The sequence below is a fragment of the Galeopterus variegatus genome, unplaced genomic scaffold, assembly GCF_000696425.1.
Source record: "Galeopterus variegatus unplaced genomic scaffold, G_variegatus-3.0.2 Scaffold2181, whole genome shotgun sequence".
Lineage (NCBI taxonomy): Eukaryota > Metazoa > Chordata > Mammalia > Dermoptera > Cynocephalidae > Galeopterus > Galeopterus variegatus.
In genome coordinates this window covers 143407-169250 of record NW_007728292.1, presented here as the reverse complement: position 1 = coordinate 169250, position 25844 = coordinate 143407, and the positions used below count along the sequence as shown (strand labels likewise).

The window sequence follows — 25844 nt, the reverse complement described above, 5'->3', positions numbered from 1 at the left end:
CCATCATTTATTACTTCTCCTTTTCATAGACGTTAGTGTTTCTTATTTTTGGCTACTATGAAATAACTGCAATGAACAATCAGTGTTGTTGAGTTATATTTTTCTCAAACACTGTCCATTTTATCTAAGTTTTTAATTTTCAGGCATAAAGTTATACTAACAATTTTTAAAATATCACTTTAGACATACTTATTTTATAGACTTTATCCAAAAGTTCTAGAGAATCTAACCACGCTGTTTGTTTTGTGTGTTAACTTTCCTCAGGTTGACAGATAACATTTTTTTGTTGCTAGCTTTTCCTCAGGTTGTTTCCTCAGGTATTTTATTATTTTTTATCTTTATTTCATCTTCAGGGTAGCTGCAATCTGTGAAAATCCTGGGTAGATTGGGTTGAGGTCATATAACTCCTTGAGTGACTCTGCATTTGCTTCTGCTAGGTGCCCCAGGGGAGAACCAACCCAGAATTACTTCTGAGGTTAATATTTCAGTTCAGCTTGGGATGTTTAGACTATATGAGTAATATACATTCAAATCATAAACTACACAGGTACTTCAAAAAGCTTGTGGAAAAACTGAATTAAAAGATAATACGAATCTTTCCGTGAACTTTTTGAAGTACCTGCATTATGTAAGGTCAAGCCCATGATGAGTTCAGTAAAACTATTCTCCCCAACCAAGAGTCCAGGATGAAAAAGATAAGCTTCTTTGTCATCTCCCTGGATTAATAGGCAATTTTTTTTTTTGTATCCTATTCTTCCATGGGACATGTACCCTTTAAAGTGTTTCAGCTCTGAGAAGGGATCTAAGAACTCTCCACCTTATAGACGACTCAAGGTGCTGTGTAGATGAAAACCAAAGCTGCTAGTCTCAAGACTAGCATATCCCTAGGGCTTCCACAGCATACTTTCTTGAACTTACTGTTTAGGTTTATCAGTTCCTTCTCTGTGTCTGGGTTCTGATCATTTCCATTATGTTTAGAGAGCTCACTATGCATTTATATTCAAACCACAATAAACTACTGCTTAAACATGCCACATACATGCTAGATTCCATACTTTCCCTTGAATTTCTTATATAACGTTCTCCCTCTCTTTGCTAGGCAAAGTTCTATTCATGCCTTACCATCCTTCAAGAGTCAACTCAGACTTCATCTTCCCAGAAATGCTTCCTTGCAAGGTTGGCCCTTGGCTGGTGTCTGGGAACGTGAATGGCAAACAATCCTCTATATTGTTATAAAACTTTCCTGATAACAGTGGCTCGCTGTGCCACTGTTTATTATGAATACCTTCTTTCCTTGTGGGCGTCTAGAATTTGGTATGAGCCAGGCAGACAGTGCCTATGTGACCAGCTTCCAATAAAAAACTTGGGCACTGAAGCTCTAATGAACTTCTATAGTAGACAACACTTCACATATGCTGTCACAACTCATTGGTAGAGAAAATAATTAGTGTGTCCTGTGTGACTCCACTTGAGGACTTGAAAGGCTGTGCCTGGTTTCCTCTGGACTTCATCCCACATGCCTTTTCCCTTTGATTTTGCTTTGTGTCCTGTTATAAGAAATTACAGTCCCGAATATGACTATATGCTCAATCCTGCTAGTGAATCATTGAACCTGAGGGTGGTCTTAGGGACCCCTGACATATAGTTTATGAAACAAATGTTGACTAAACTCCTTTTTATAATTAGTTGACTGGCAAATAACCAGTGCCTTTGGGGGATTCTGCACTTCCACAGATTGCACACAACTTTAGCAATTTTATTAACCAAATTTATTAAAGACAATTTATCTAAGCTGAAACTATCAGAACTAAAAAAATGCTGGCAAAAAGTTAGTAAAAATGTTGCAGATAGATAAGAAGCCTCAAGCTTATGACAGGTGACAATTTCTGTGCAAGTACAATAGATTCCATCCTAATTTTGATCCTACTGGATCAAAATGTCTAAAGAATAAAAAGTGATCCAGAGAAATATGGGCTACTCCAATTAATAGATATCCCAATTATGTAATTTAAACTTACAAATAGGTATTTCTTGCTGAATTTGATTTTATCATCCACATGGATTGTGACTTCTGTTGTAACTCTGTGCTGTGTATATATACACGACAAGTAACAATGAATGAATAAATCAAAGCCACTCCCTAATATACACTTGACTATCACAGGATCCTTAGAAGGTAAGGCACAAATGAAATACAAAACAAATAAAAAGCTATACCTTCACTCTTAACTTACTGATACATTCTAAATATATATTTAAATAAAAGGTCCTTTAATGCATTTCTAGCAAGATACATTGTTGATTTTAAAGTCATGTACCATTAAAATATTATGTGTATGTATATTAGTAGTAGTAGAATGGTAAGCTCTACAAATGCAGTTTGTTCACAGATATAACCCAAGCTTCTAGAATAGTACCTGGCAAATAGTAAGCACTAGATAAATATTTGTTGAATGGATACAGTGTATTAGTGCTAATATTACGGCCCTACATCATATACAAGGATTCTGTCACAAAAGTTTATATCCATACAATAAATTACATACATTTTAAAATGTAAATGCTCAGTGATGAAGCTTACCTCTGAAAATACTGAAGTAATAATAAATCTAACACTTTGAAGTAATTAATATAGGTCATTTCTTCATCACAAAACTTTCCTTCTAATAAAACACTAAAATATCAAGATGCTATAAGGCAAACTTAACTGATTTATTGAAGATGTTGCTTCTCAGAAAAATCAGAAAGCTACTGCAAAAGAATTAAAGAAAACAGCAATTCCTTGAAGTGAAAATAAAATATGTAGCAAAAATCATACTACAGCTTGATCACAGCCATTTACTTATTTAATATCCATTTCAAATTCCAGGTCCAATATTTTGGCTGTTTTAATATTTAATACTTCCTATTCAGGTTTTCTTACACTTATTATGAGAAAGTGAATTTTTTTTGAGTTATACAGTACCATCTACATATGTTCATATACTATGATATACTCAGTCTTACATAGAGTTAATTTAGATCTTAAGAATAAAAACAGATTTTTATCCTCTATTAGTTCTAGACAATGTTTCTGATAAACTATACATGTATATAAACTGCAAAAAATATAAAATACTTCCATATACTAATGACTTCTATTTGACTGCACAGGGTTAAAATGAAACAAAAACCCAAGATAAGTGATCAAAGTTTGTCTTTTGGAACCCATGGCCTTCCCTGTCTGCTTTCAGGCTAACAACATGTACACAACACATAGCTTCCTACAGTCTGCCCTGGTGCTTTCCAACTCTTTCATATTATGGCATACATGGAAAGTGATAATACATAGGTAGCACACCAGGAAAAATGCAGGAGGCTACTTATTTCTGGAGGTGGCCCAGCTGCTTCAGACCCCACCTATACTTCCAAGTGATGAAGGGGAATCAATACCTCAGCACACTTTTATGTAACCCATGTACAGCAAAGGATGATGCACACTAGTTGGTCTACTATTTCTCTCCTCTTAACTGTAAGTTATGAGAAAAAAAATTTCAACAGGAATATTTTAAGAAAATCATTCCCAGGAATACATAAACTTTATTTACTTCTAACTAGGAAATGAGAGACTGAGGAATTTTAAGTGGAAAAGGCAGATTGGGGGAACAGGGGAAGAGACAACAGAAACTTCCCATTACCTTAAATTAAATTATAACCATTTCTTTGCTATTCTAATAAAAATATTCTTTTTATCTAATTGGAAGATGAACACTGATAGTAAATTGTCTTTATGAGGTAGCAGGAAAAAAGAATGAGTAGGAAAATTTTATAGTTTAATTTTTACTATTCCCTTATTTCTTAGAGAAGCCAGGGTCTGTGGTTAGGCTGCTTTTCTGTCTATTCCACGGAGATACTGAAGAAAGAAATGTTTATCAAGGAATCACCCAGCTGGTTCAGTTGAAGTCCTGAGACCAGCCAAACATGTTTGATCACAAGATTTTTCACCTCTGGTCCCCATATCTCTCTTCTCCCCACAGACAGTTAACTGCTTTGCTCCACAACTCCCAAATACAAAATATTTAGAGCATTATTCCCTCTTCAGCTTGTTAATATTTCAAATACTCAGATATTTGAATCATTTGATCACACCTTTTAAGCTCCGAGACACAGTCAGTCTGCATTACAAGGATATAGAGCCTCAACACTACAAAAAAAAAAAAAAAAGCCCTCAATCTATATATAGGTAAAGACCACATAAGCCACTGGAAAGTTCAATCTAAAACTTTCACTTTCATGCACAAGAGCAAGAAAGCAAAACAAGTGATGCCAGCTGTACATGGTACAGCGGAAACCTAAAGTGGACAGTTACAGATTATGATGAACTACAAATAAAAAAGACTAATTTAACTACAATCATACTTGATTACCTGAAATGCTTCTAGTTATTCCCATATAGTTAAGTGAAAATACCACGGTTACTCTGAGATTAGATATATCTAGGTCTAAAGTCCAGTTCTACCACTCATTTCTTTGTCTTTTTTTGTGTGTGTGTGTGTCCGGCAATGGATCGCAACCCTCAGTGTCACGCCCGTACCGGACCGGGACCGGCAACAGGATCGCAACCCTCGGTGCTGCACCCGCACCTCACCCAGCCAGTGAGCGGGAACCGGTCTGTATGTGGGATCTGAACCCTTGGCGGGAGCGTCGCCACGCTCCCAAGCGGCGCACTGTAGCAGTGCGCCACCGGGCCAGCCCTCTACCACTCATTTCTAAAACTAAAGTATCGACTACATTGCAAAGCTACTCAAGAATTCAGTTAGCTAACACATGGAGACACCTAATAATAGAGTTTAGGTAAATACATGTAAATAAATGTTAGTTTTTCTTTTTTCCTTTCCTCTGAAATACCAGAGAGTGCACAGTGGCTTGCCTATAATTATTCATCAGATATTTGTTGTAATTTTGTATATCTGATTTATCCTAGCCTCTTACCAATTGAGGAAAGAAATTACTTTGAATCAACTAGCGAGAATAATAAATGACTGAAAAAGCATTAATGACGTGGCATTTTCTAAATCAATGTTCCAAGATAAAGGCAACATTCATTAGACTCACTCTCTTCTAGTTTTATAGAAACTGAAGGGTTGTTTCCTGTTTCATCCACATTTCCTTCACCACCTCCTCGAGATCTTGAATTCCAGACTTTAATCACTTCAACATCATTGTCACTGCCACTTCCACTTGAGCTACTATGTTTTTTCCCCTTTTTCCCCTTTGTTTTCTTCTTTCTAAAAAAGAACAAATTTAGATTGTTAGGAAAGCACAGTAAAGATACAAATGCCAATTATCAGAGGACAATCAGTAAGGAGGGGTTTTAAATGTTGGCACAAATATTACTCAATTTACTTTGCATAATCATCAGAGCTTAAACTCATGGAGGTTTCATCTGAATCTGAAGCTATAAATTCATCCATACTGTCTTCATCAAAATATCCCTAGAGAAAAAAAAAGGACAAATGACTTAATAGTTTATTTCAGCTTACATTGGAAATTATAATGATGTTTATTTCCTTTAAGGATAAGTTAATTGACATGAGATAAGGAAAGACTGAGAAACTATCATAGAGGAGACAAAGGAAACATGACAGATATGACTACTAAATGCAATGGGAGGTCCTGGATTGGATCATGGAAAAGAAAAAAGACATAAGTACAAACACGAGGAAATCTAAATAAAGTTTACTGTTTTGTTAATAGTATTGAACTAAAATTAATTTCTTAGTTTTGATAATTTTATTATGGTTATGTAAGATGTTAACATTAGGGGAAACTGGGTCAAAGGTACAGAGGAACTCTGAACTATTTTTCAACTTTTCTATAGGTAAAAAATTATTTCAAAATAAAGTTTTAAAAAATGGATTTAATAGAAGATTAATATTTAACACTCCTTACATAATCATAATGCATTCAAGGCATATAGAAATAATAGAGGTTGAATTAATGTATGACAAAGCAATAGAAAATCTGAATATACAGTAAGTCTATACATCAATGTTTTTCCTAAAGTTATTCTACTTCCAACAGGTACCTTTTAAACAATATTAGGTTACCTGATTTACCTTATTTTCTTTGCTAATGTAGTCCAGCTGCAAACACCAAGGATGCGTCCAGATTCTACTTAACATCTGAAAATCTTGGAAAAGTTTGGCACCTGCCTTTCCTCTTCCCCCCTCACTGCTATTACCTACGCCTGATCAAAAGATAAAAAACAATTCAGGTTAAAACACAAGAATTATCTATTTCAACTATGGTGTTTCTAGAATAGGGGTCTTAACCTTATCTGTGACAAGGACTTCTCTAGCAGTTGTAGAAAAACATTTTCTTTCTAAGAATAATGTTTTGAAACACATGAAACAAATAGGATTACAAAAGAAACTCATCATAGAGAAATTATCAAAGTATTAAAGAACAAATGTGTGGTACAGAAATATATGTGCTTTTTGAAAATAACATATTATGGTTCCGGTCAAGATGGTGAAGTAGACGGTTCCTAGCATCACTCTCTCCCACAAATCAACCTATTTGCTACTATTAAAAAGAAACAACAGGAGGCCCAAGATCCATTGCAAAACAGGAAGGAGCCGTGTGCCATGGGACCCCCAGCCCAGGCCACTGCCCACCACCCAGAGAGGCCTGAGGGCTGCCGGACCCACATGCCCCAAGTCAGCCATGCCAGAACAAGCAGGCACCATGGGACATCCAGCCCAGGCCGGTTGCCACCGACCAGAGAGGCCTGAGAGCCGCCAGGCCTACACTCCCTGAGTCAGCAACGCCAGAGGAGGCAAGTACCACAGGACCCCCAGTCCAGGCCAGTTCCTACCACCCAGGGAGGCCTGGGAGCTGCTGGGCCCACATGTCCTAAGCCAACTGTGCCGGAACAGTCACGCGCCATGGGACCCCCAGCCCAGGCTAGTCCCCACTGCCCATATATCAGGGTGGAATAAGATGGACCGTGATATCCCCTGCCACAATGACTAAACACCAAAGGAAAGATACCAGAAATATGAAAAATCAACAAAGTACATCACCACCAAAGGAAAATAATAACTCTCAAGCTCTAGATGCTATAGAACAGGAAGTCCTTGAAATGACTGACAAGGAATTTTGAGCAACAATTCTAAGGAAGGAAACTAAATGAGATACAAGAAAACTCAGGCAACACAATGAAATGAGAAAAAGTATACAGAACCTGAAAGAAGAAATGTACAAAGAAATCAATACCCAGGAAAAGAATGTAGCAGACCTTGTGGAGTTGAAGGATTCACTCAATGAAATGAAAAACACAACAGAGTCTAACCAGCAGGTTAGAACAAACAGAAGAGAGAATTTCTGACCTTGAAGGCAGGCTGTTTGAATTAACACAGGTGGACCAGGAAAAAGAAAAAAGAATTTAAAATACTGAAGAAAATCTAAGAGAGATAACAGACAACCTTAAACGCTCAAATATCTGAATCATGGGTATTCCAGAAGGGGAAGAAAAAGGAAATAGCACTGAAAATGTATTCAATGAGATAATAGCAGAAAACTTCCCAGGTATAGGGAAAGTCACAGATCTTCAGATTCAGGAGGCCCAAAGATCCCCAAACATATTCAACCCAAAAAGTCCTCTCTAAGACATGTCATAGTGAAACTGGCAAAACTCAAAGACAAAGAGAGAATCTTAAAAGCTGCAACAGAGAAGCAGCAAGTCACCTATAAGGGAGCCCCAATAAGACTAACATCAGACTTTTCATCAGAAACCCTAAAAGCCAGAAAAGAATGGTATGATATATCCAAAATAAGAAAGGACAAAAACAGCCAGCCAAGAATAATTTATCCAGCAAGGCTATCCTTCCGAAATGAAGGACAAATAGTATATGTCTCAGACAAACAAAAACTGTGGGAGTTCACTACCACACGACCAGCCTTACAAGAAATTCTCAAGAGAGTACTGGGTTTGATACCTGAAAAACAACCATCACTGCCATGGATACCCAAGAAAGAACAAAAGCTACCAGTAAACAAAAATGCTAACAATAAAGAGAAAATATAGCTTATCTACCACCCCAAGAAACCAACAAACACAGAAGACAAACAAAAAATCAGAAAGAAAGGAACTAAAGATATGTAAAAGAAATCTAAACAAAAATCAATAAAATGCTAGAAGCAAATCAACACCTTTCAATAACAACTCTTAATGTAAAAGGATTAAATTCCCCACTCAAAAGACACAGACTGACTGAATGAATTAAAAAGATGGACCCAACAATATGCTGCCTTCAAGAGAACAACCTCACCTGTAAAGACACACATAGACTAAGAGTGAAAGGATGGAAAAAGATATACTATGCAAATAGAAATGAAAAACGAGCTAGAGTAGCTATTCTTATATCAGATGAAAAGGACTTTAAACCAAAAACCATAAAAAGATATAAAGAAAGCCACTATAGAATGATAAAAGGATCTATCCATACAGAACACATAACAATCATAAATATATATGCTCCCAATGTCAGAGCGGCCAGATTTATAAAGCAAACACTATTAGATCTAAAGAATGAGATAGACACTAACATCATAATAGCAGCAAGGGACCTGAATACCACAATCTCAACATTGGTCAGATCATCTAGGCAAAAAATCAATAGAGAAACACAAGATCTAAACACTATAGACCAATTGGAATTGGCAGATATCTACAGAACATTCCATCCAACAACCTAAGAATATTCATTCTTCTCATCAGCACAGGAATATTCTCCAGGATAGACCACATGTTAGGTCAAAAAGCAAGTCTCAACAAATTCAAAAAATTGGAATTATTCCATGTACTTTTTCAGATCACAATGGATTAAAATTAGAAATCAATAACAAATGAAACTCTCAAAACTGTACAAACATATGGAAATTAAACACCATTCTACTTAATGACATATGGATCCAAGAAGAAATTAAACAGGAAATCAAAAAATTTCTTGAAACTAATGAAAATAATGGCATATCATACCAAAACCCGTGGGATACAGCAAAAGCAGTAGTAATGGGGAAATTTATCGCATTAAATGCTTACTTCAGAAGAAGGGAAAGATGGCAGATATACAACCTAACACTTCACCTTAATGAACAAGAAAATCAAGAACAATCCAAACCCAGCGTTGGTAGATGGAAAGAAATAATTAAGATAAGAGCAGAACTAAATGAAATAGAAACCTGAAAAACAACACAAAACATCAATGAAACAAAACGTTGTTTTGAAAAGATAAATAAAATTGACAATCCTTTAGCAAGGCTCACTAAGAAAAAAAGAAAGAAGACCCAAATAACAAAAATTAGAAATGAAAAAGGCGATATTACAACTGATGCCTCAGAAAAACAAAGAATTATTAGAGACTACTATGAACAAATAAATGCCAACAAATTTGAAAATCTGGAGGAAATAGATAAATTTCTGGACACATACAAACTACCAAAACTGAGCCAAAAAGATACAGAAAATCTGAACAGACCAATAACAATAAAAGAGATTGAAGCTGTTATCAGAAGGCTTCCAACAAAGAAAAGCCCAGGACCGGATGGGTTCACTGCAGAGTTCTACCAAATCTTCAGAGAGGAATTGATACCAATTCTCTACAAACTCTTCCAAAAAATTGAAACAGAGGCCATTCTCCCAAACTCATTCTATAAGGCAAACATCACCCTGATACCAAAACCAAACAAAGATACATCAAACACCTATATAGATAAACACCTATATTAAAAAGGAAGAAAGACCTCAAATAAAATACCTAACTTTACATGTCAAGGAACTAGAAAAAGAAAAAGCTAAACCAAAAGCTACCAGAAGAAAGGAAATAATAAGGATCAGAGCAGAAATAAATCAGAGAATAGATAAACTATAGGGGGAAAAAAAACACAACTAAAAGTTTGGGTTTTTTGAAAAAACAAACAGAATTGACAACACTCAGCCAGAAGACCCAAATTAATAAAATCAGAAATGAAGACAAGAAATAAAAAGAATCATAAATAAATAGAGACTTAAAAAACCAATGAAACTAAGAGTTGGTTTTTTTAAAAGACAAAGAAAATTGACAAACCCTTAGCTAGAATAAAAGAGAGAGAGGATTCAAACATATAAAATCAGAAACGAAGAAGGAAACATTACAATTGATACAACAGAAATACAAGGAGTCGTAAGAGATTACTATAAACAATTATATATCAACAAACTGGATAATTACAGAAAATGGATAAATTCCTACAAATATACAACCTATCAACACTGAATCAAAAGAAACAGGAAGCCTGAACAGACCAAATACAAAAAAGAGTTTGAAGTAGTAATCAAAAACCTCCCAAGAAGAGCTCAGAACCAGATGGCTTCACAGCTGAATTCTACCAAGCATTCAAAGAATTAATACCAGATTTCCAGGCAAGATGGTGGAAGAGATGGTCTGCAGTGTCACTCTCTCCTACAAATCAACTAATTTACAACTATTAAAAAAGCAACGACAGCCAAGGTGAGGCTGCTAGAGCTCAGGGGAAGAAGAGGAGAGATCTACAGATTGCATGAAGGCTGGAGAAGCCACGATGAGAAAGAAAAAACCTCTCCAACCTTTTCAAGCCCTGGCCACTTCTAGGCCTGGAGCTGCTAAGCACACCAAGCAGGAGCCAGCAAAAGCCACAGCTGTGCCCTCCAGATGAAGTTGCATGGAGGTGGCAGGGGAGAAGAGGGCCTTAGTGGCCCCCAGGCCAGCAAGACCACTAATAGGGTCCTAGTGAACTCACACAGGAGCAAGGAGCCACAACATCTGAAAAAAAGGAGCCACTAAGAGGCCAGTGAGTCATTGCAAGGGACCAGTGTACAGCCTATCCCTTGGGAAGTGTTTGCAGCACAGGCGGTGGGGAGATGGGCCCACTGGGAGAACACTGGGGATGCAGCAAGGACAGCTGATCTGTCCCCCAATCAGCATAGGACCACTCAGAGGAGATTGGTCAGGAATATAGAATTGCATGGGGTGCAGTTTGATGAAAAGACTCATGACCAGACCAGTGTTTCTACACAACCTAGGTGCACTGGATTGCACTAAACCCAGAAATTCTATAAAGTCAACCATTAAAACCTAGTTGCACAAAAAGCCTTCCCCAGGGAATCAACACCAAAGCAGCAATTTAGCTCAACCACAGCAGAGCTCAGGTACTGGTCCCCACAGGAAGTTCTCCCACTTTAGAGAGAGTGCAGTGCAGAGTTAAGTGGTGGGAACAGCAAATAATCCAACACAGAACTGAAAGAAAAAACAGAGTACCCACAGCCAGAGACAAAGTTTGATATTAACTAGTATAGGTCTCATTTCACCAAAGAACACCTGTAACACCTAGAGGGACCAGAAATCCCCTGGGCTACCAAGCCAGAAAAGGGGGACAACGAGGCACACTGCCTGTGCCACAGGCCTGCCCAGGATCCAGAGGCATGGAGTCAGGGACTGAACCCTCCACACACAACCAGGCACACCACCAGCGCCATGGGGCTTGCCTGGGGTCCAGAGGCATGGATCCAAGGACCAAAACCCCCGCCCACAAACAGGCACACTGCCAGCACCATGGGGCCCACCTGGGGTCCTGAGGCATGGATCTGGGGACCAGAACCCCCTCCCACAACCAGACACACCACCATTACCACCACCAAACATCACCTCCATGTGGTTGGCCCACCACAATAACCATGGCGGCCACAAAAGTGGCTAGACACCACAACCACCATGCAGATGGTCCAACAGCCACTGGAGTGCACTGACACAAGGAGAGTCACCAGGAGAGACCAAAGAAAAGAAGAAGATGTCTCTCTCCACAAAGCTCATTCCAAAGTGACAGAGAAGCATCTGCTCTATGATAATATTGGGGGACTTGAACAAACCCCTCAGCATTGGACAGGTGTAGGCAACAAATCAACAGAGTAACCACTACTCTTTCAGAAGGAGAGAAGAAATCTACAGTAATGGGATGGGGGAGGGAGGTGGGATGGGGACAGACTGGACAGGGGGCATAAAGAATAAGTACAATTTGTAACAATATATATGCTAGTAATATTGATTTGACCAACATATGTCAATGTTGAACCCAAAAAATATGTATAATAAATTATGATTCTATAAAAACTAAACAAACAAAAACCTTCTTTAATTTTTCCAAAAACTAGAATTAGAGGGAATACTTCCAAACTCATTTTATAAAGCCAGCTCCACACTGATACCAAAGCCAGACAAATACACCAAAAAAAACCCCTACAAGCCACTATCACTGATGAACACAGATGTCAAAATCCTCAAAGTACTAGCAAACCTAATTCAAAAACACATCAAAGACATTATATGCTGTAGTGGATTAAATTATGTCCCCCCAAAACTCACTGAAACTTGAACTCCATCCCCCAAGTTTTATGTATTAGAAACTTAGCCCCAATGTGACTGTTAAGAGGGTGGGAAATCCTGTTATGGTAATCGAAAGGTGGAGCCTTTAAGAGGTCATTGGATTGTAGGACTGAGCAGTAGTAAATGGATTAAAAATAGTGGTCAGGGGTGTGTTTCTGAAGGCTGTAAAAGAAGAGGAAAGTCTGGCTCTCTCTGCTTCTACCATCTTGCAGTGTGACACCCCCGGGTCACTGTCACCACCACCAGATGGACTTTGGACTTCCCAGCCTCAGAAACTGTAAGCAATAAATTTTGTTTTTCTTTATGAATCACCCAGTTGCAGGTATTTTGTTATAAGCAACATAAATGGACTAACACATGCCATGACCAAGTGGGATTTATACCTGGGATGTCAGGTTACCATATGCAAAATATGTTAAGCCAATACAATACATCATATTAACAAAATGAAAGATAAAACCATATAATCCTCTCAACAGATGGAGAAAAACCATTAGACAAAGTTTAACATTTCATGATAAAAAGTTTCAACAAAATAGAGAAGAAAATTTTTTCAACATGATATGGGCCATTTATAAAAACCCCACAGCTAATATAATAATCAATGAAGAAAAACTGAAAACTTTTCCTCTAAGACCTAGAACAAGGCAAGGATGCCTACTCTCGCCTCTTCTATTTAACACAGTACTGCAAGTACAACCAAGAGCAATGAGACAAGAAAAAGAAATAAAAGGCATCCAAATCAGAAAGGAAAAGAGGACATGATCCTATATTTAAAAATCCCTAAAGACTCCACTAAAAAAGTGTTGAAACTAATAAATGAATTCAGTAAAGTTGCAGGATACAACCAGCATAAAAAATCAGTTCCATTTCTTTAAACCAATAACAATCTATCCAAAAAAGAAATAAAGAAAACAATTTCATTTACAATAGCATCAAAAGAATAAATACTTAGGAATAAGTTTAATCAATGAAGTCAAAGATCTGTACACTGAAAACTAAAAAACACTGATGAAAGAAATTGAAGATACAAATAAATGGAAAGATATCCTACAGTTGTAGATTAGCAAAATCAATCTTGTTAAAATGTTCATACTACCCAAAGCAATATACAGATTAGACACAATCCCTGCAGAAATTCCAATGGCATTCTTCTCAAAAACAGAAAAAATTCTAAAATTTGTAGGTAACCAGAAAAGACCATAATCAGCCAATACAATCTTGAGGGTAAAAAAATAAAGTTAGAGGCATCACATTTCCTGGTTTCAAATCATATTACAAAGCAATAATAATCAAAACAGTATGGTACTAGCATAAAAACAGACTCATAGACCAATGGAACAGAATAGAGAGCCCAGAAACAAACCCAAACATATATGGTCAACTAATTTTTGACAAGTCCACCAAGAAGAAACAATGGGGAAAGGATAATCTCCTCAATAAATAGTAACAAGAAAACTGGATATCCACATGCTTAAGAATGAAACTGGACACTTATCTTACACCATACACAAAAATCAACTCAAAATGGATTAAAGACCTAAACTTAAAACCTGAAACCAGAACATTCCTCAAAGAAAACATAGGGGGAAAGCTCCTTGATATTGGACTTAACGAGGATTTTATGGATATCTCACCAAAAGCACAAACAACAAAAGTAAAAATATGCAAGTGCAATTTCATCAAACCAAAAAATTTCTGTAAAGGAAACAATCAACAAAATGAAAAGGTAGCCTACAATATGGGAGAAAATATTTTCAAACCATATATCAGATAGGGATTTAAGATCCAAAATATATCAGGAACTCACACAACTCAATAGCAAAAAGCCAAATAACCTGATTAGAAAATGAGCAAAGAACCTGAATAAACATTTCTCCAAAAAGGATATAAAAATGGCCAGTGGGTATATGAAAAGGTGCTCAACATCGCTAATCATCAGAGAAATACAAACCAAAATCACAATGAGATATCACCTCACACCTGTTAGAATGTCTGATATCAAAAAGATGATAGATAAGTACTGGTGAGGGTTGTGAAAAAAGTGAACGCTTGTACACTGTTGGTGGGAATGTAGACTGGTGCAGCCATAGTAGAAAACAATATGGAAGTTCTTAAAGAAATAAAAAATAGAATTGTAGTCATGCATTGCTTAACGACAAGGATACATTCTGAGAAAGGCATCATAAGCCGATTTTGTCACTGTGTGAAAGTGTATTATGGAAGGGAACAGCAATGAATTTTTCTATATATACACTGGCCACTTAACTGCATGAGAGTGGACCCTATAATTATGTTACTAAGTCTTTCTGTTCCTCACTTTCCTCATCTGTTAAATGGGAATTAGAATACCAACCCCAGAAAGTTATGAAAATTAAATTACAGGTAGGGGGTTGTGCCTGGCACTCAGGAAGCATTCAGTGAGTGTTTACTGTTGTTCACTATTATTTTACTATGGGGATGGATGGGAATCTTTTAAAAATGTAAGAATTCTAAAGTAGACAACAGTCGTTTCACTTGGGGTCAGAACTAATATGTCAAATGCTTGGCTTTCTATTTTAAAGGTCTGAGCTACCTTTGGTAGTGTCACCTTGTGGGGAAGCTAGGTACTACTCCTCAACATATTTTGAAGTAGGTGTGTTTATATCAGCATCACCACAAACACCTGAGTACTGCATTGCACTAAGACATAACGCTGGCTACAAAGTCACTGAGAGATAGGAATTTTTCAGCTCCATTATAAACTTATGGGACGACCACTGTATAAGAGATTCGTTGTTGACTGAAACATCATTATGTGGCACATGACCGTACCACACAACCCAACAATCCCTCTTTCAGATTATATACCCAAAGGAAGTGAAATCACCACATTGTAAAGATATCTGCATCACCATGTTCACTGAAGCATTATTTACAATAGCCAGGATACGGAAACAACCTGTGTGTCAACAGATGAATGGATAAAGAAATTGTGAAATATTATTTACATGGGATATTATTTAGACTTAAAAGAGAAGGAGATCCTGCCATTTGTGAAAACTTGGGTGAATCTAGAGGACATTGTGGTGAAGTAAGCCAGACAAAGAAAGAAAAATACTGCATGATCTCACTAATATGTGGAATCTTAAAAAAAAAAGCTTGAATACAGAGAAACAGAGTAAAATGTTATCAGGTGCAAGGGGTGGGGGAAATGAGGAGATAAGGGTTAAAGGGTACAAAATTTCAGTTATGTAAGATGGACAAGTCTAGAGATCTAATGTATAGCATGAGGACTACAGTCAATAATATTGTATTTATATACTGGAAATTGGCTTAGAGAGCAGATTCTAGGTAATTTTACAACACACACACAGAGGTAAATGCGAAACAATGCATAGGTAAATGTGCTTAACTACAGTAATCGTTTCACTACGTAGATGTATATCAAAACATCATGTGGTGGGCTGGCTGTTTAGCTAGCTCAGTTGGTTAGAACGTGGTGTTATAACAACAAGGTCAAGGGTTCGGATCCCTGTATCACCCAGCTGCCAAAAAAAACAAACAAAAACCATCATGTTGTATACCTTAAATACATAAAATAAAAAGATAGTACAGTAACATTTAAAAACAAGAAAATACTTTGTGTCCTTTTATCCTTTTAATTTATGGAAGGTTGTTTTATGATCTCACATACTGTCTATCTTGCAGAAGGTTCCAGGTGTAAGTCTAAGAGAAATGCGTTTTCTGCTGCTATTGGATGGAGTATTCTAAAAAGGTATTTTAACTCATTTGTTTATAGTGTTGTTAAGTTTCCTGTTCTGTTATTAACTGCCTAGCTGTTCTACCCATTATTGAAAGCCTTTTGAGTTTTTAAAATTAATGTGAAGGAGAAATGTCAAAAAAGGTAAGCTACCTTTACCATTTTATTCTCCAAGAAAAATTGACAAGTGAATTTTTGTTTCATGAGGGAAAAAACTACTCTTGTACATATCATACACCGTATACATCTATTATAAAAAAATTTCATATGACTTTTAGGCCTAATTAGCTAAAGTAGAAAAAGGAAGGACATTTTAAAAAGAGCAAAACTGAACATACACTATTGATTTGTTTTAGAGTTGATATTCTTTGCAGGGAATGGAAACCACACAAAAAGGATATGCTAATAAGTTGGCCAAAATAAATCCACAGAAAAAGGTGTTCTATTCTACTCAAAAGAGCACTGACAATTATTACTGGATCATTATATCTATAATTTACTCATGATAGTAATGAATGTACCATGGGCTATAGATACAATAAATTTTATGCAGAGGTTCCCGAAGCCCTGAAAATCATTTCAAGGTATTCTCCACTTAAATGATTAGGAAAGGTTGATCTGGAGAACCTTGGGGGTGGGTTGATCACTAAAAATCGGGAAACACCTTGCAGTATTCCCATATCCAGTTTATCTCAAAATCCTTACTTAATGAAAGAATTTCTTTTTAACATCACAGAAATCTGATTTTATATCCTCTAATGCTCCTTAAGAGTTAACTGTTAGGAATCAAGGTTACTTTTGGGCAAAACAAAGACATAGGAAAGCCTGAAAACCCAAACAATTACACTCCTACCATGAGGTGCGCAGGGGAGTTCTGCACATAATAAACAACAAATGAAAAAAAAAAAAAATCATCTCATCAATAGAAGTTATCTCATCAATGCAAGTGCTATAAAGCTGACATGAAGCAAGTGGCTTAGTTTTGATGTCTAAACCTTGTAGTCATATCACCTTCTAATTGGCCACACAGTACAGGAATCTCACGTAAAAACCACCATCCTTGAATTGTCATGCAAAGACTGATAAAATTGGTAACATTCTCTGGGGTATGCTTACCTTATGCGGGCAAAAAGCAGAAGAAACAAAGGAATAAGATTACAGATACCTAAGAGCCCCCAGTTTAGCCCAAATTCCTAGCAATTTAAGAGTCTTAAAAACCTCAAGCACAAACTGTAATACAGAGGGATCCCAGACTAATAACCCTAGACCCCTAGCAGAAGCAACTACAACTCCTTTCTGGAATAACCAATAGTTATCCTAGGCTTCAAAGACACATGTAATGCTCCAAGGGATATCAGGAACTTGTGGCCAAACTTGTGGTACTTAAACACACAGGAAAACAATGCAGTACACCTAAAAAATAGAAGCATGAAAGAGATGAAAGAAAACTGGAAGAATTTCAGAAACTGTAATAACCAGACACAGATTATAACTATTCACTACATTTAAACAAATGTTACAGATAAACTTGAAATTACATGCAGGACATAGGAAATGATAAAGAATTTAAAAATTAGCTGAAAAATAACTGAATAGAACTTTTGAAGATAAAAAAAGCCAGAGTTTTTTTTTAAAGCTTTATTGAGATATAGTTCACATATCACAACAATTTACCAGAGTACACGATTCAGTGTCTTTTATTATATTCACAGAGTTGTGCAACTATCACCACAATCCAGTTTTAAAACATTTTCATCATCCCCAAAACAAACCCTGCACTCTTAATTTCCTAATTTCTATGGGTTGTTTCTATCGTTTGGCTATTATGAATAACACTGCTGTAAACATTGTTGTACAACTCTTTGTGTGGGCATGAGGTTTCATTTTGATTACGATACACCTAGGAGTGGAATTGGTGGGTCATATGTTAACCCTATACTTAACGTTTTGAGGAACTGCTAAATGGTTTTCCACATGAGTTATACCATTTGACATTCCTACCAGCAAGATACAAGGATTGCAGTTCCTTAAAATCCTTGCCTCTAATTTCTCATTTTTAAGAAAATTATATCCATCACAGTGGGTATGAAGTAGTATCTCATTGTGGCTTTGATTTGCATTTCTCTGATAACTAATGACATGGGCATCTAGTTATGTGCTTATTGGCCATTTGCATGTATCTTTTGGAGAAATGTCTTTTCAATTCCTTATCCCCCCTTCTAGTTATTAGCCTTTTTTCCTATTGAGTTGTAAAAGTTCTTCATATATTCCAGATATAAGTGCCTTATCAGATATGACTTATACATATTTCACCCCCATTCTGTTAGTTGTCTTTTCATCTCTTGATAGTATCCTTTGATTCCACAAATTTTCTCATTTTGATAAAGTCTAATTGATCTACTTTTTTCATTCATTGCTTGTACTTTTTCATAATGAGGAATTCACTACCTAATCCAGGGTCAAAAAGATTTATGTCTATGTTGTCTTCTAAGAGTTTTATAGTTTTGTCTCTTAAATTTAGATCTTTATCCATTTTGAATTAATTTTTGTATATGCAGTGAGGCCAAGGGTCCAACTTCATTTTTTTGCATTTTGATACCCACTTGTCCCAGCACCATTTGTTGAAAAGACTATTCTTTCTCCATTGAAGGGTCTTGGCACCCTTTTTGAAAATTAACAGACTGTAGATGTATGTGTTTGTTTCTGGATTCACCACTCTATTCTACTGGTCTATATGTCTATCCTTATGCCAGTATGACACTGTTTTAATTATTGTAGCTTTGTAGTTTTGAAATTATTTACAGCCTTATTTTTCTTTCTCGAGATTGTTTTCACCATTCAGGGTCCCCTGTAATTCCATATGAATTTGAGAACTGGCTTTTACATTTCTGTAAAGAAATCAGCTGGGATTTTGTTAGAGACTGCAATGAATCTGCAGATCAATTTGGGCAGTATTGCCATCTTAAAAACTTTAAGCTATCCATGAACATGGAGTACCTTTCCATTTAATTAGCTTTTCTTTAATTTATTTTAACAATGTTTGCAGTTTTAAGTATGTAAGTTTTGCACTTCTTTTCTTAAATTTATTCCTATGTATTTTTTTTTTTTTTTTACTTTTTTTGTCTTTTTTCGTGACCAGCAACGGATCGCAACCCTCGGTGTCGCGCCCGCACCTCGCTCAGCCAGTGAGCGGCCGGTCTGTATGTTGGATCCGAACCCTCGGCTGGAGCACTGCTGCACCGGCCCCCTATGTATTTTTTTAAAGCTACTATACCAAGAATTGTTTTCTTATTTTGTTTTCAGTTCATTCACTGCTAGTGTATAGAAATATAATAAATTTCTGAATGCTAATCTTGTATCCCAGAATCCTGATAAACTCATTTATTAGTTCTAATAAGTTTTTATTGGATTCCTTAGAATTTACTGTATATAAGATTGTGTAATCTGTAAATAGAGATGCTTTCACCTCTTCCATTACAATCTGCTTGACTTTACTTCATTTTCTTTTTGAATTGCCCTAGCCAGGATGTCTAATACAGTTGAACAGAAGTTGCAAGAGCAAACATCCTTGTTTTGTTCATGACCTTAGGGGGAAGCCACTGAGTTCTGAATTTCAATTAAATTCCGGTTGATAATATAACATACACAACTGAAGACAGAAATTAATGAGCTGGAAGATACATGAAGACTTCAAAAAGTTCATGGAAAGATTCATATTTTTTTTCCATGAACTTTTTGATGTACCCTCGTATATCAGAATATACTAATTTAATGCAGCATAGAGTTAAAGCAATAAGAAATATGAAAGAGATCTAAAGGGATATGGTGGACAGAGTAAGAAGGGCTAATAAAAGTCTTTTTTTAATTATACGTACATGTGTGCCACAACGTTGATTTTCAATAATTGTGTAGAATGTGTGGTGGTTAGATGAGCATAGTAAGCTTATTCATCATTACAATATGAAATCATTCTTTGTGTCCATTGACCAATTCATTAGCCCCCCTCCTTCTCCCCCCCATCCCCTCCACTTTTCTACTTCTCATTTTCTAAAAGTTCAATGTATTACTGTGATTGCTGTTTCTTTCTCTCTCCGTCTCTCTTTATTCTTCATTTGTTTATTTATGGATTCAGCTCCCAACTATGAGTGAGAACATGTGGTATCTCTTTTTCTGTACCTGGGTTGTTTCACTTAGGATAATTTTCTCCAGGCTCATCCATGTTGTTGCAAATGGAAGAATTTCATTCTTTTTTATGGCTGAATAGTATTCCATTGTGTACACATACCACAATTTTCTTATCCAGTCATCCATCGATGGACATTTAGGTTGGTTCCATCGCCTAGCTACTGTAAATAGAGCTGCTCACACAAATGACATTGACTGGCTAGATGAATTAAAAAACTAGACACAACCACATGTTGCCTTGAAGGAAATGGTTAATGGACATCTGTGGTCAGCACCCAAGGACGTGTTCACTTGGTGAACTCGCATACGAGTAAACAACCAAGAAATATCAAGGACTGCAAACAATCCTTGAGAACATTTAAAGTTGTGAGAACACTTTCTTGGGATGTTCCCAGGAGGTGCATTATAGGTAACCAAGTGCTTGAGAAGGGAGGTAACGACCTTCTGCTCTTGAGAAAAATATAACAGAATTTATGCATTAATGCTTATCTCACATGCACAAGCTTGCTAAATGTAATAAAAGCTGTAACAGCGGTTGGGTCGGGGCTACTTGCCTGAGAGAGCAGTGGCCCTTCACTCTTCACGTGCATCTCGTCTGCTGTGTCTTCCTTCGCGTCTCCAACCATTTTAATCAACATCTGGTGCCCAAATGAGGGGCACGATAGGTAAGACACGGGAACAGACGGGACCGAGGAGGTTTTTACTGACAGTGAATAGTTATGCCATCTCTTCAGGAAATTTAGAGTCGGGGCATAATGGGGAATTCTCTGTCAGTGTTAAGTGATTATATGGCAGTATTGAAATCATTGTTGACTGCTTCAGGATTAAAAATTAAAGAGAAGGTTTTACTTTCGTTATTACAAAAGATACAGAAACACTGCTATTGATTTACTCCAGACAATAAGAACCAATTCGATTTAAAAATTTGGAGGCAGGTCAGTAAAGCTTTATGGAGAGCTCATCAGGCTGGAGAAGTTGTATCGGCAGAGAAATGGGCAGATTTTAACATGGTGGCTTTAGCCTTACAACCTTTTCAATCTGATTCAGATGATAGCAGTCAGCATCCTCAATCTGATTCAGAAAAGGCACAAAAGAAAGTTTTTTCTTCCCATATATATGAGACTCCTCTTGAGTCTTCTGTCCCTCCCATGCCCAGAGTCTGATGATCATTATGATTTTTCCGATGATGAGACTGAGATTCCAAAACCTGAATTAGAAGAGAAATATTTGCCTCAAATGACAAAGATTACGTTAGATGCTTATTCAGGGGCTCCCCAAAAGACTCTTCCTGACATGCCTCCTAATGGATTTTTAAATTTTCCCATTTTAAGACAGGAAATGCCTCCTAATGAAGAATTTCCTAATGGATTTTTTCAAGTGCAATATGATCCTATCAGTTTTCAATATTTAAAGATACTTAAGCAGGCTGTTAGTACTTATGGTATTACCTCCCCTTATGTTACTGGACTTTTAATGTCTTTTGCTGAGGACAATTTACTTATCCCAAAAGACTGGGAAATGCTTGCTTGTATGACTTTGGAATCTCCTCAATACATACAGTTTAAGTCATGGTGGCAAGATGAAGCAGAAAGGGTGTCTCGCCTAAATGCTTCTCAGCGTAATGGAGGGCCTGATGTGGAACAACTTACAGGTACTGGTGCCTGGGCTGATCTTCAACAACAATGTCAAATGAACCCTGCTGCCTTTGCCCAATTAAAAGCAATTTACCTTATGGCTTGGCAGCGGATTCAAGACTCAGGACAATCCCCCCAAACTTCTGTTAAGATAATGCAAGGTCCTAATGAACCCTATACTGATTTTTTGGCTTGGCTTCATGTTGCTGTCAAAAGAGCAATTAGTATTGAGCAAGCTCAGGCTGTTATGCTCAAGGCTCTTGCATATGAAAGTGCTAATGCAGACTGTAAAAGGCTAATACAACCAATCAAAACAATTTGGAGGAGGTACTGATCAATTTATAAAGGTGTGTCGAGATGTTGGTTCAGGAACATTCAATGCCAGTCTTCTTGCTGCTGTCTTCCGTTCTGGGTTACGGGCAGACAGACTAAAATGTTATAAATGTGGGAAGATGGGTCATATTAAAAAAGACTGTTGTAAGGGCAATGATCCTCCTCCAGTGGCACCAGCCATACCACCCGGAGTTTGTAGACAATGTAAAACAGGAAAACATTGGACTAACAAATGATGATCTAAGAAAGAGATAGTAATTTACTGCCCGATTTACCGGCAGGAAACAGGCAAGTGGGCCCAGCTCAGGGCCGTAAGAAAAACAATACGAGCTCTTTCAAGTTCCAATATCCAGTGACTCCCACCACTGAGGAAACCAATTTAAAAAGGGAGTACACGATCTTTTTCATGCAACACCAGGAAGCGCTGCCCTAGATATTCCCTGCATGCAGGATTTCTCACTTTCTCCTGAAGATGGCATTAAATTAATTACTACAAATGTTTACAGCCCGTTACCAAATAATTCAATGGGGTTGTTAACTGGCCGAAGTAGCTTAACTAAACAAGGTGTAACTGCATATTGGAGTTATTGATTCTGATTTTACTGGTCATATACAAATTATGATGTCAGCTAGCCAACTGGTTAATTTTAAAATTGGACAAAGAATTGCTCAATTGTTGCTTTTGCCCTATTTAAAAGGACAAACCAGTCCACACCTACGGGACGGTGGATTTGGAAGTACTAATGCTCATGTTTTTTGGCAGCAATTTATTAAGGACCAGAGACCGTAATTGACTGTGTCATTTAAAGATGGTACTAACTTGCAAGGGCTTGTGGATACGGGCACTGATGTTTCTATAATTTCTTTACAACACTGGCCCCAAGCATGGAAAGCTCATCCTATTTCTACCACCTTCATAGGTGTAGGAACCTTATCCAATATTTTGCAGAAAGACATACCTATAGAATGTTTTGGTCCTGAAGGACAAAAGGCCGTTCTTCAACCTTTTTGTGCTAACATCGCTATTACACTGTGGGGGGGGAGACCTATTGCGCCAATGGGGCGCTATGATTACTATTCCAACCATTTTGGAAACAGCTAAAGAGTTAAGTTTAAGGAAGGTTTTGATCCATCTAAACCTTCCGTAACACACTTACACCCCAAAGTTTCTGTTAATCGTCAAGGTCTTGGCCACACCTCTCCTTTTTAATGGGGGTCACTGTGAAGTGCCTCGTTCTGCCCATAAAATGGAAACAAATTTCACCTACTTGGGTAGATAAGTGGCCCCTGACACAAGAAAAATTGGAGGCACTAAAATTATTAGTGAAAGAACAACTTTCTCTGCGACATATTATAAAAAGTTCCAGTCCTTGGAGCTCACCTGTATTTGTTATTAAGAAAAAATCTGGTAAATGGAGAATGTTGACTGATTTGAGAAAGATGAACGCTATAATGTTACCAATGGGACCTTTACAACTGGGACTTCCAAATTTAGTTTTACTTCCTCAACATTGGTCTGTTATTGTTATAGATCTTAAAGATTGTTTTTCCACATTCCTTTGCAACCAGAGGATAGTGAAAAATTTGCTTTCACAGTCCCTGTTTTAAATAATGAAAAACCTGCTTCTAGATATCAATGGACTGTTTTTCCACAAGGAATGATGAATAGTCCCACTATGTGCCAACATTATGTCAATCAACCTTTGGAGATTTTACGGGTTCAATTTCCAGATTTGAAATTTATTCATTATATGGATGATATTTTAATTGCTATGCCTCCAACTTTTTCTTGCCCAGAATTGTTACAGATTATTCATGCCACACTTCAGGATTTTGGTCTTTTAATTGTGGAGGATAAGATTCAATCACAGCCTCCTTTTTCTTATTTCGGACAAAAGATTACTGAACAAATCATTATTCCCCAAAAGGTACAAATTCGAAGGGATTCACTGCGGACTTTAAATGATTTTCAGAAGTTATTAGGAGATATAAATTGGCTTCGCCCTTCATTGGATATCCCAACATATGCCTTGCATCATTTATTTTCAACACTAGAGGGCGATCCAACCTTGGATAGCCCTCAAGTATTATCCCAAGAAGCTGAATCTGAGTTACAACAATTGGAAAATATTATCCAACAAGCTCAACTGCAAAGAATTACTGACTATACAAATTTACAACTTGTGATTTTTCATACACCTCATTCACCCACTGGTGTGTTCCTACAACAAGATGACATTACTGAATGGCTTTTTCTTCCGCATAAAACTACTAAATCATTGGAAACATATATAGATAAAATTTCTGTTTTGATTACCATGGATGGCTCCGTTCTCATCAATTAACTGGTCAAGATCCTCATATTATTGTACTGCCTTTGTCTCACAAAGAGATACAATCTTTATATGCTTTGAATGTACGGTGGCAATTGGCTGTTAGTGAATTTTTAGGAAGTTTTACATCTCATTATCCTTCTCATAAGATGCTTCAATTTCTGCAGAGAATGTCTTGGATTCTTCCTCATTGTGTTATATTTTCTCCCATATCTAATGCAAAAACATTTCACCGATGCTAACAATTTTGGCCTGGCAGGATATATGGACACAGTAAACCATAAAGTCCTTCAAAGTCCTTATACTTTGGTTCAGAAAGCTGAATTATATGCTCTATATTTACTTTTAATTGATGTAGGAGATATTCCTTTGAATATTCTTTCAGATTCCCAATATGCTGTCCAAGTGGTACAAACTATAGAAACTGTTACTGTTCCTTCTGATTCTAATGAATTACGTACTTTACTTCGCTTACTGCAGCAAGTTATTCACTCCCGTTCTTCACCTTTTTTTGTTACGCACATTCGCACTCATACCAATTTGTCTGGACCACTGAGTAAAGGTAATGCATTAATCGATACTCTCGTAGGTTCTGTATTGCAGGCCACTGAGGCTCATTCCCATTTTCATTGTAATGCTTCGCTCTTTGCATCATGATTACCATATTTCATGGACTCGAGCCTGTGCGATAGTACAACAATGCCCCATATGTCAAAAATTAGATGCAGTTCCTTTATCGGCCAGGGCCAACGGCCATGGGAATGCTCCTTTACAGTTATGGCAAATGGATGTTACTATCGTTCCTGAATTTGGCAAACTGAAATATGTTCATGTTTCTGTGGATGCTTTTTCAGGCTTTATGTGGGCAACACCGTTGGCATCTGAGTGTGCTGATGCAGTTATTTCTCATCTCTTGGAGGCCTTTGCTGTCATGGGGATTCCTATACAGTTAAAAATGGACAATGCCCCTTCATATTTATCTAAGAAATGTCAGTTATTTTTCCAGGCTTATTCTATCAAACATTTTACTAATATCCCTTGTAATAGTACAGGTCAAGCCGTTGTTGAACGGCATAATAGAACACTTAAATCTTTATTACAAAAACAAAAAGGGGGAGACTATATGGAATCCCCAAGATGACGAATAGCCCAAGCTCTATTTACTCATAATTTT

General features: G+C 37.0%; 1 protein-coding gene across 5 annotated transcripts in view; it reads right to left on the bottom strand.

Moving 5' to 3' along the window:
* Positions 1 to 25844, bottom strand: part of ATRX (alpha thalassemia/mental retardation syndrome X-linked) — a 206356-nt gene that overhangs the window by 45556 nt on the left and 134956 nt on the right. For all 5 annotated transcript variants that reach the window (XM_008580865.1, XM_008580863.1, XM_008580867.1 and 2 more), the window contains 3 exons: positions 6099 to 6229; positions 5386 to 5474; positions 5095 to 5267 (listed from right to left, as the gene is read on the bottom strand). In XM_008580865.1, the coding sequence (XP_008579087.1) occupies positions 5095 to 5267; positions 5386 to 5474; positions 6099 to 6229 (393 nt within the window). The remainder of the gene's footprint in view (positions 1 to 5094; positions 5268 to 5385; positions 5475 to 6098; positions 6230 to 25844) is intronic.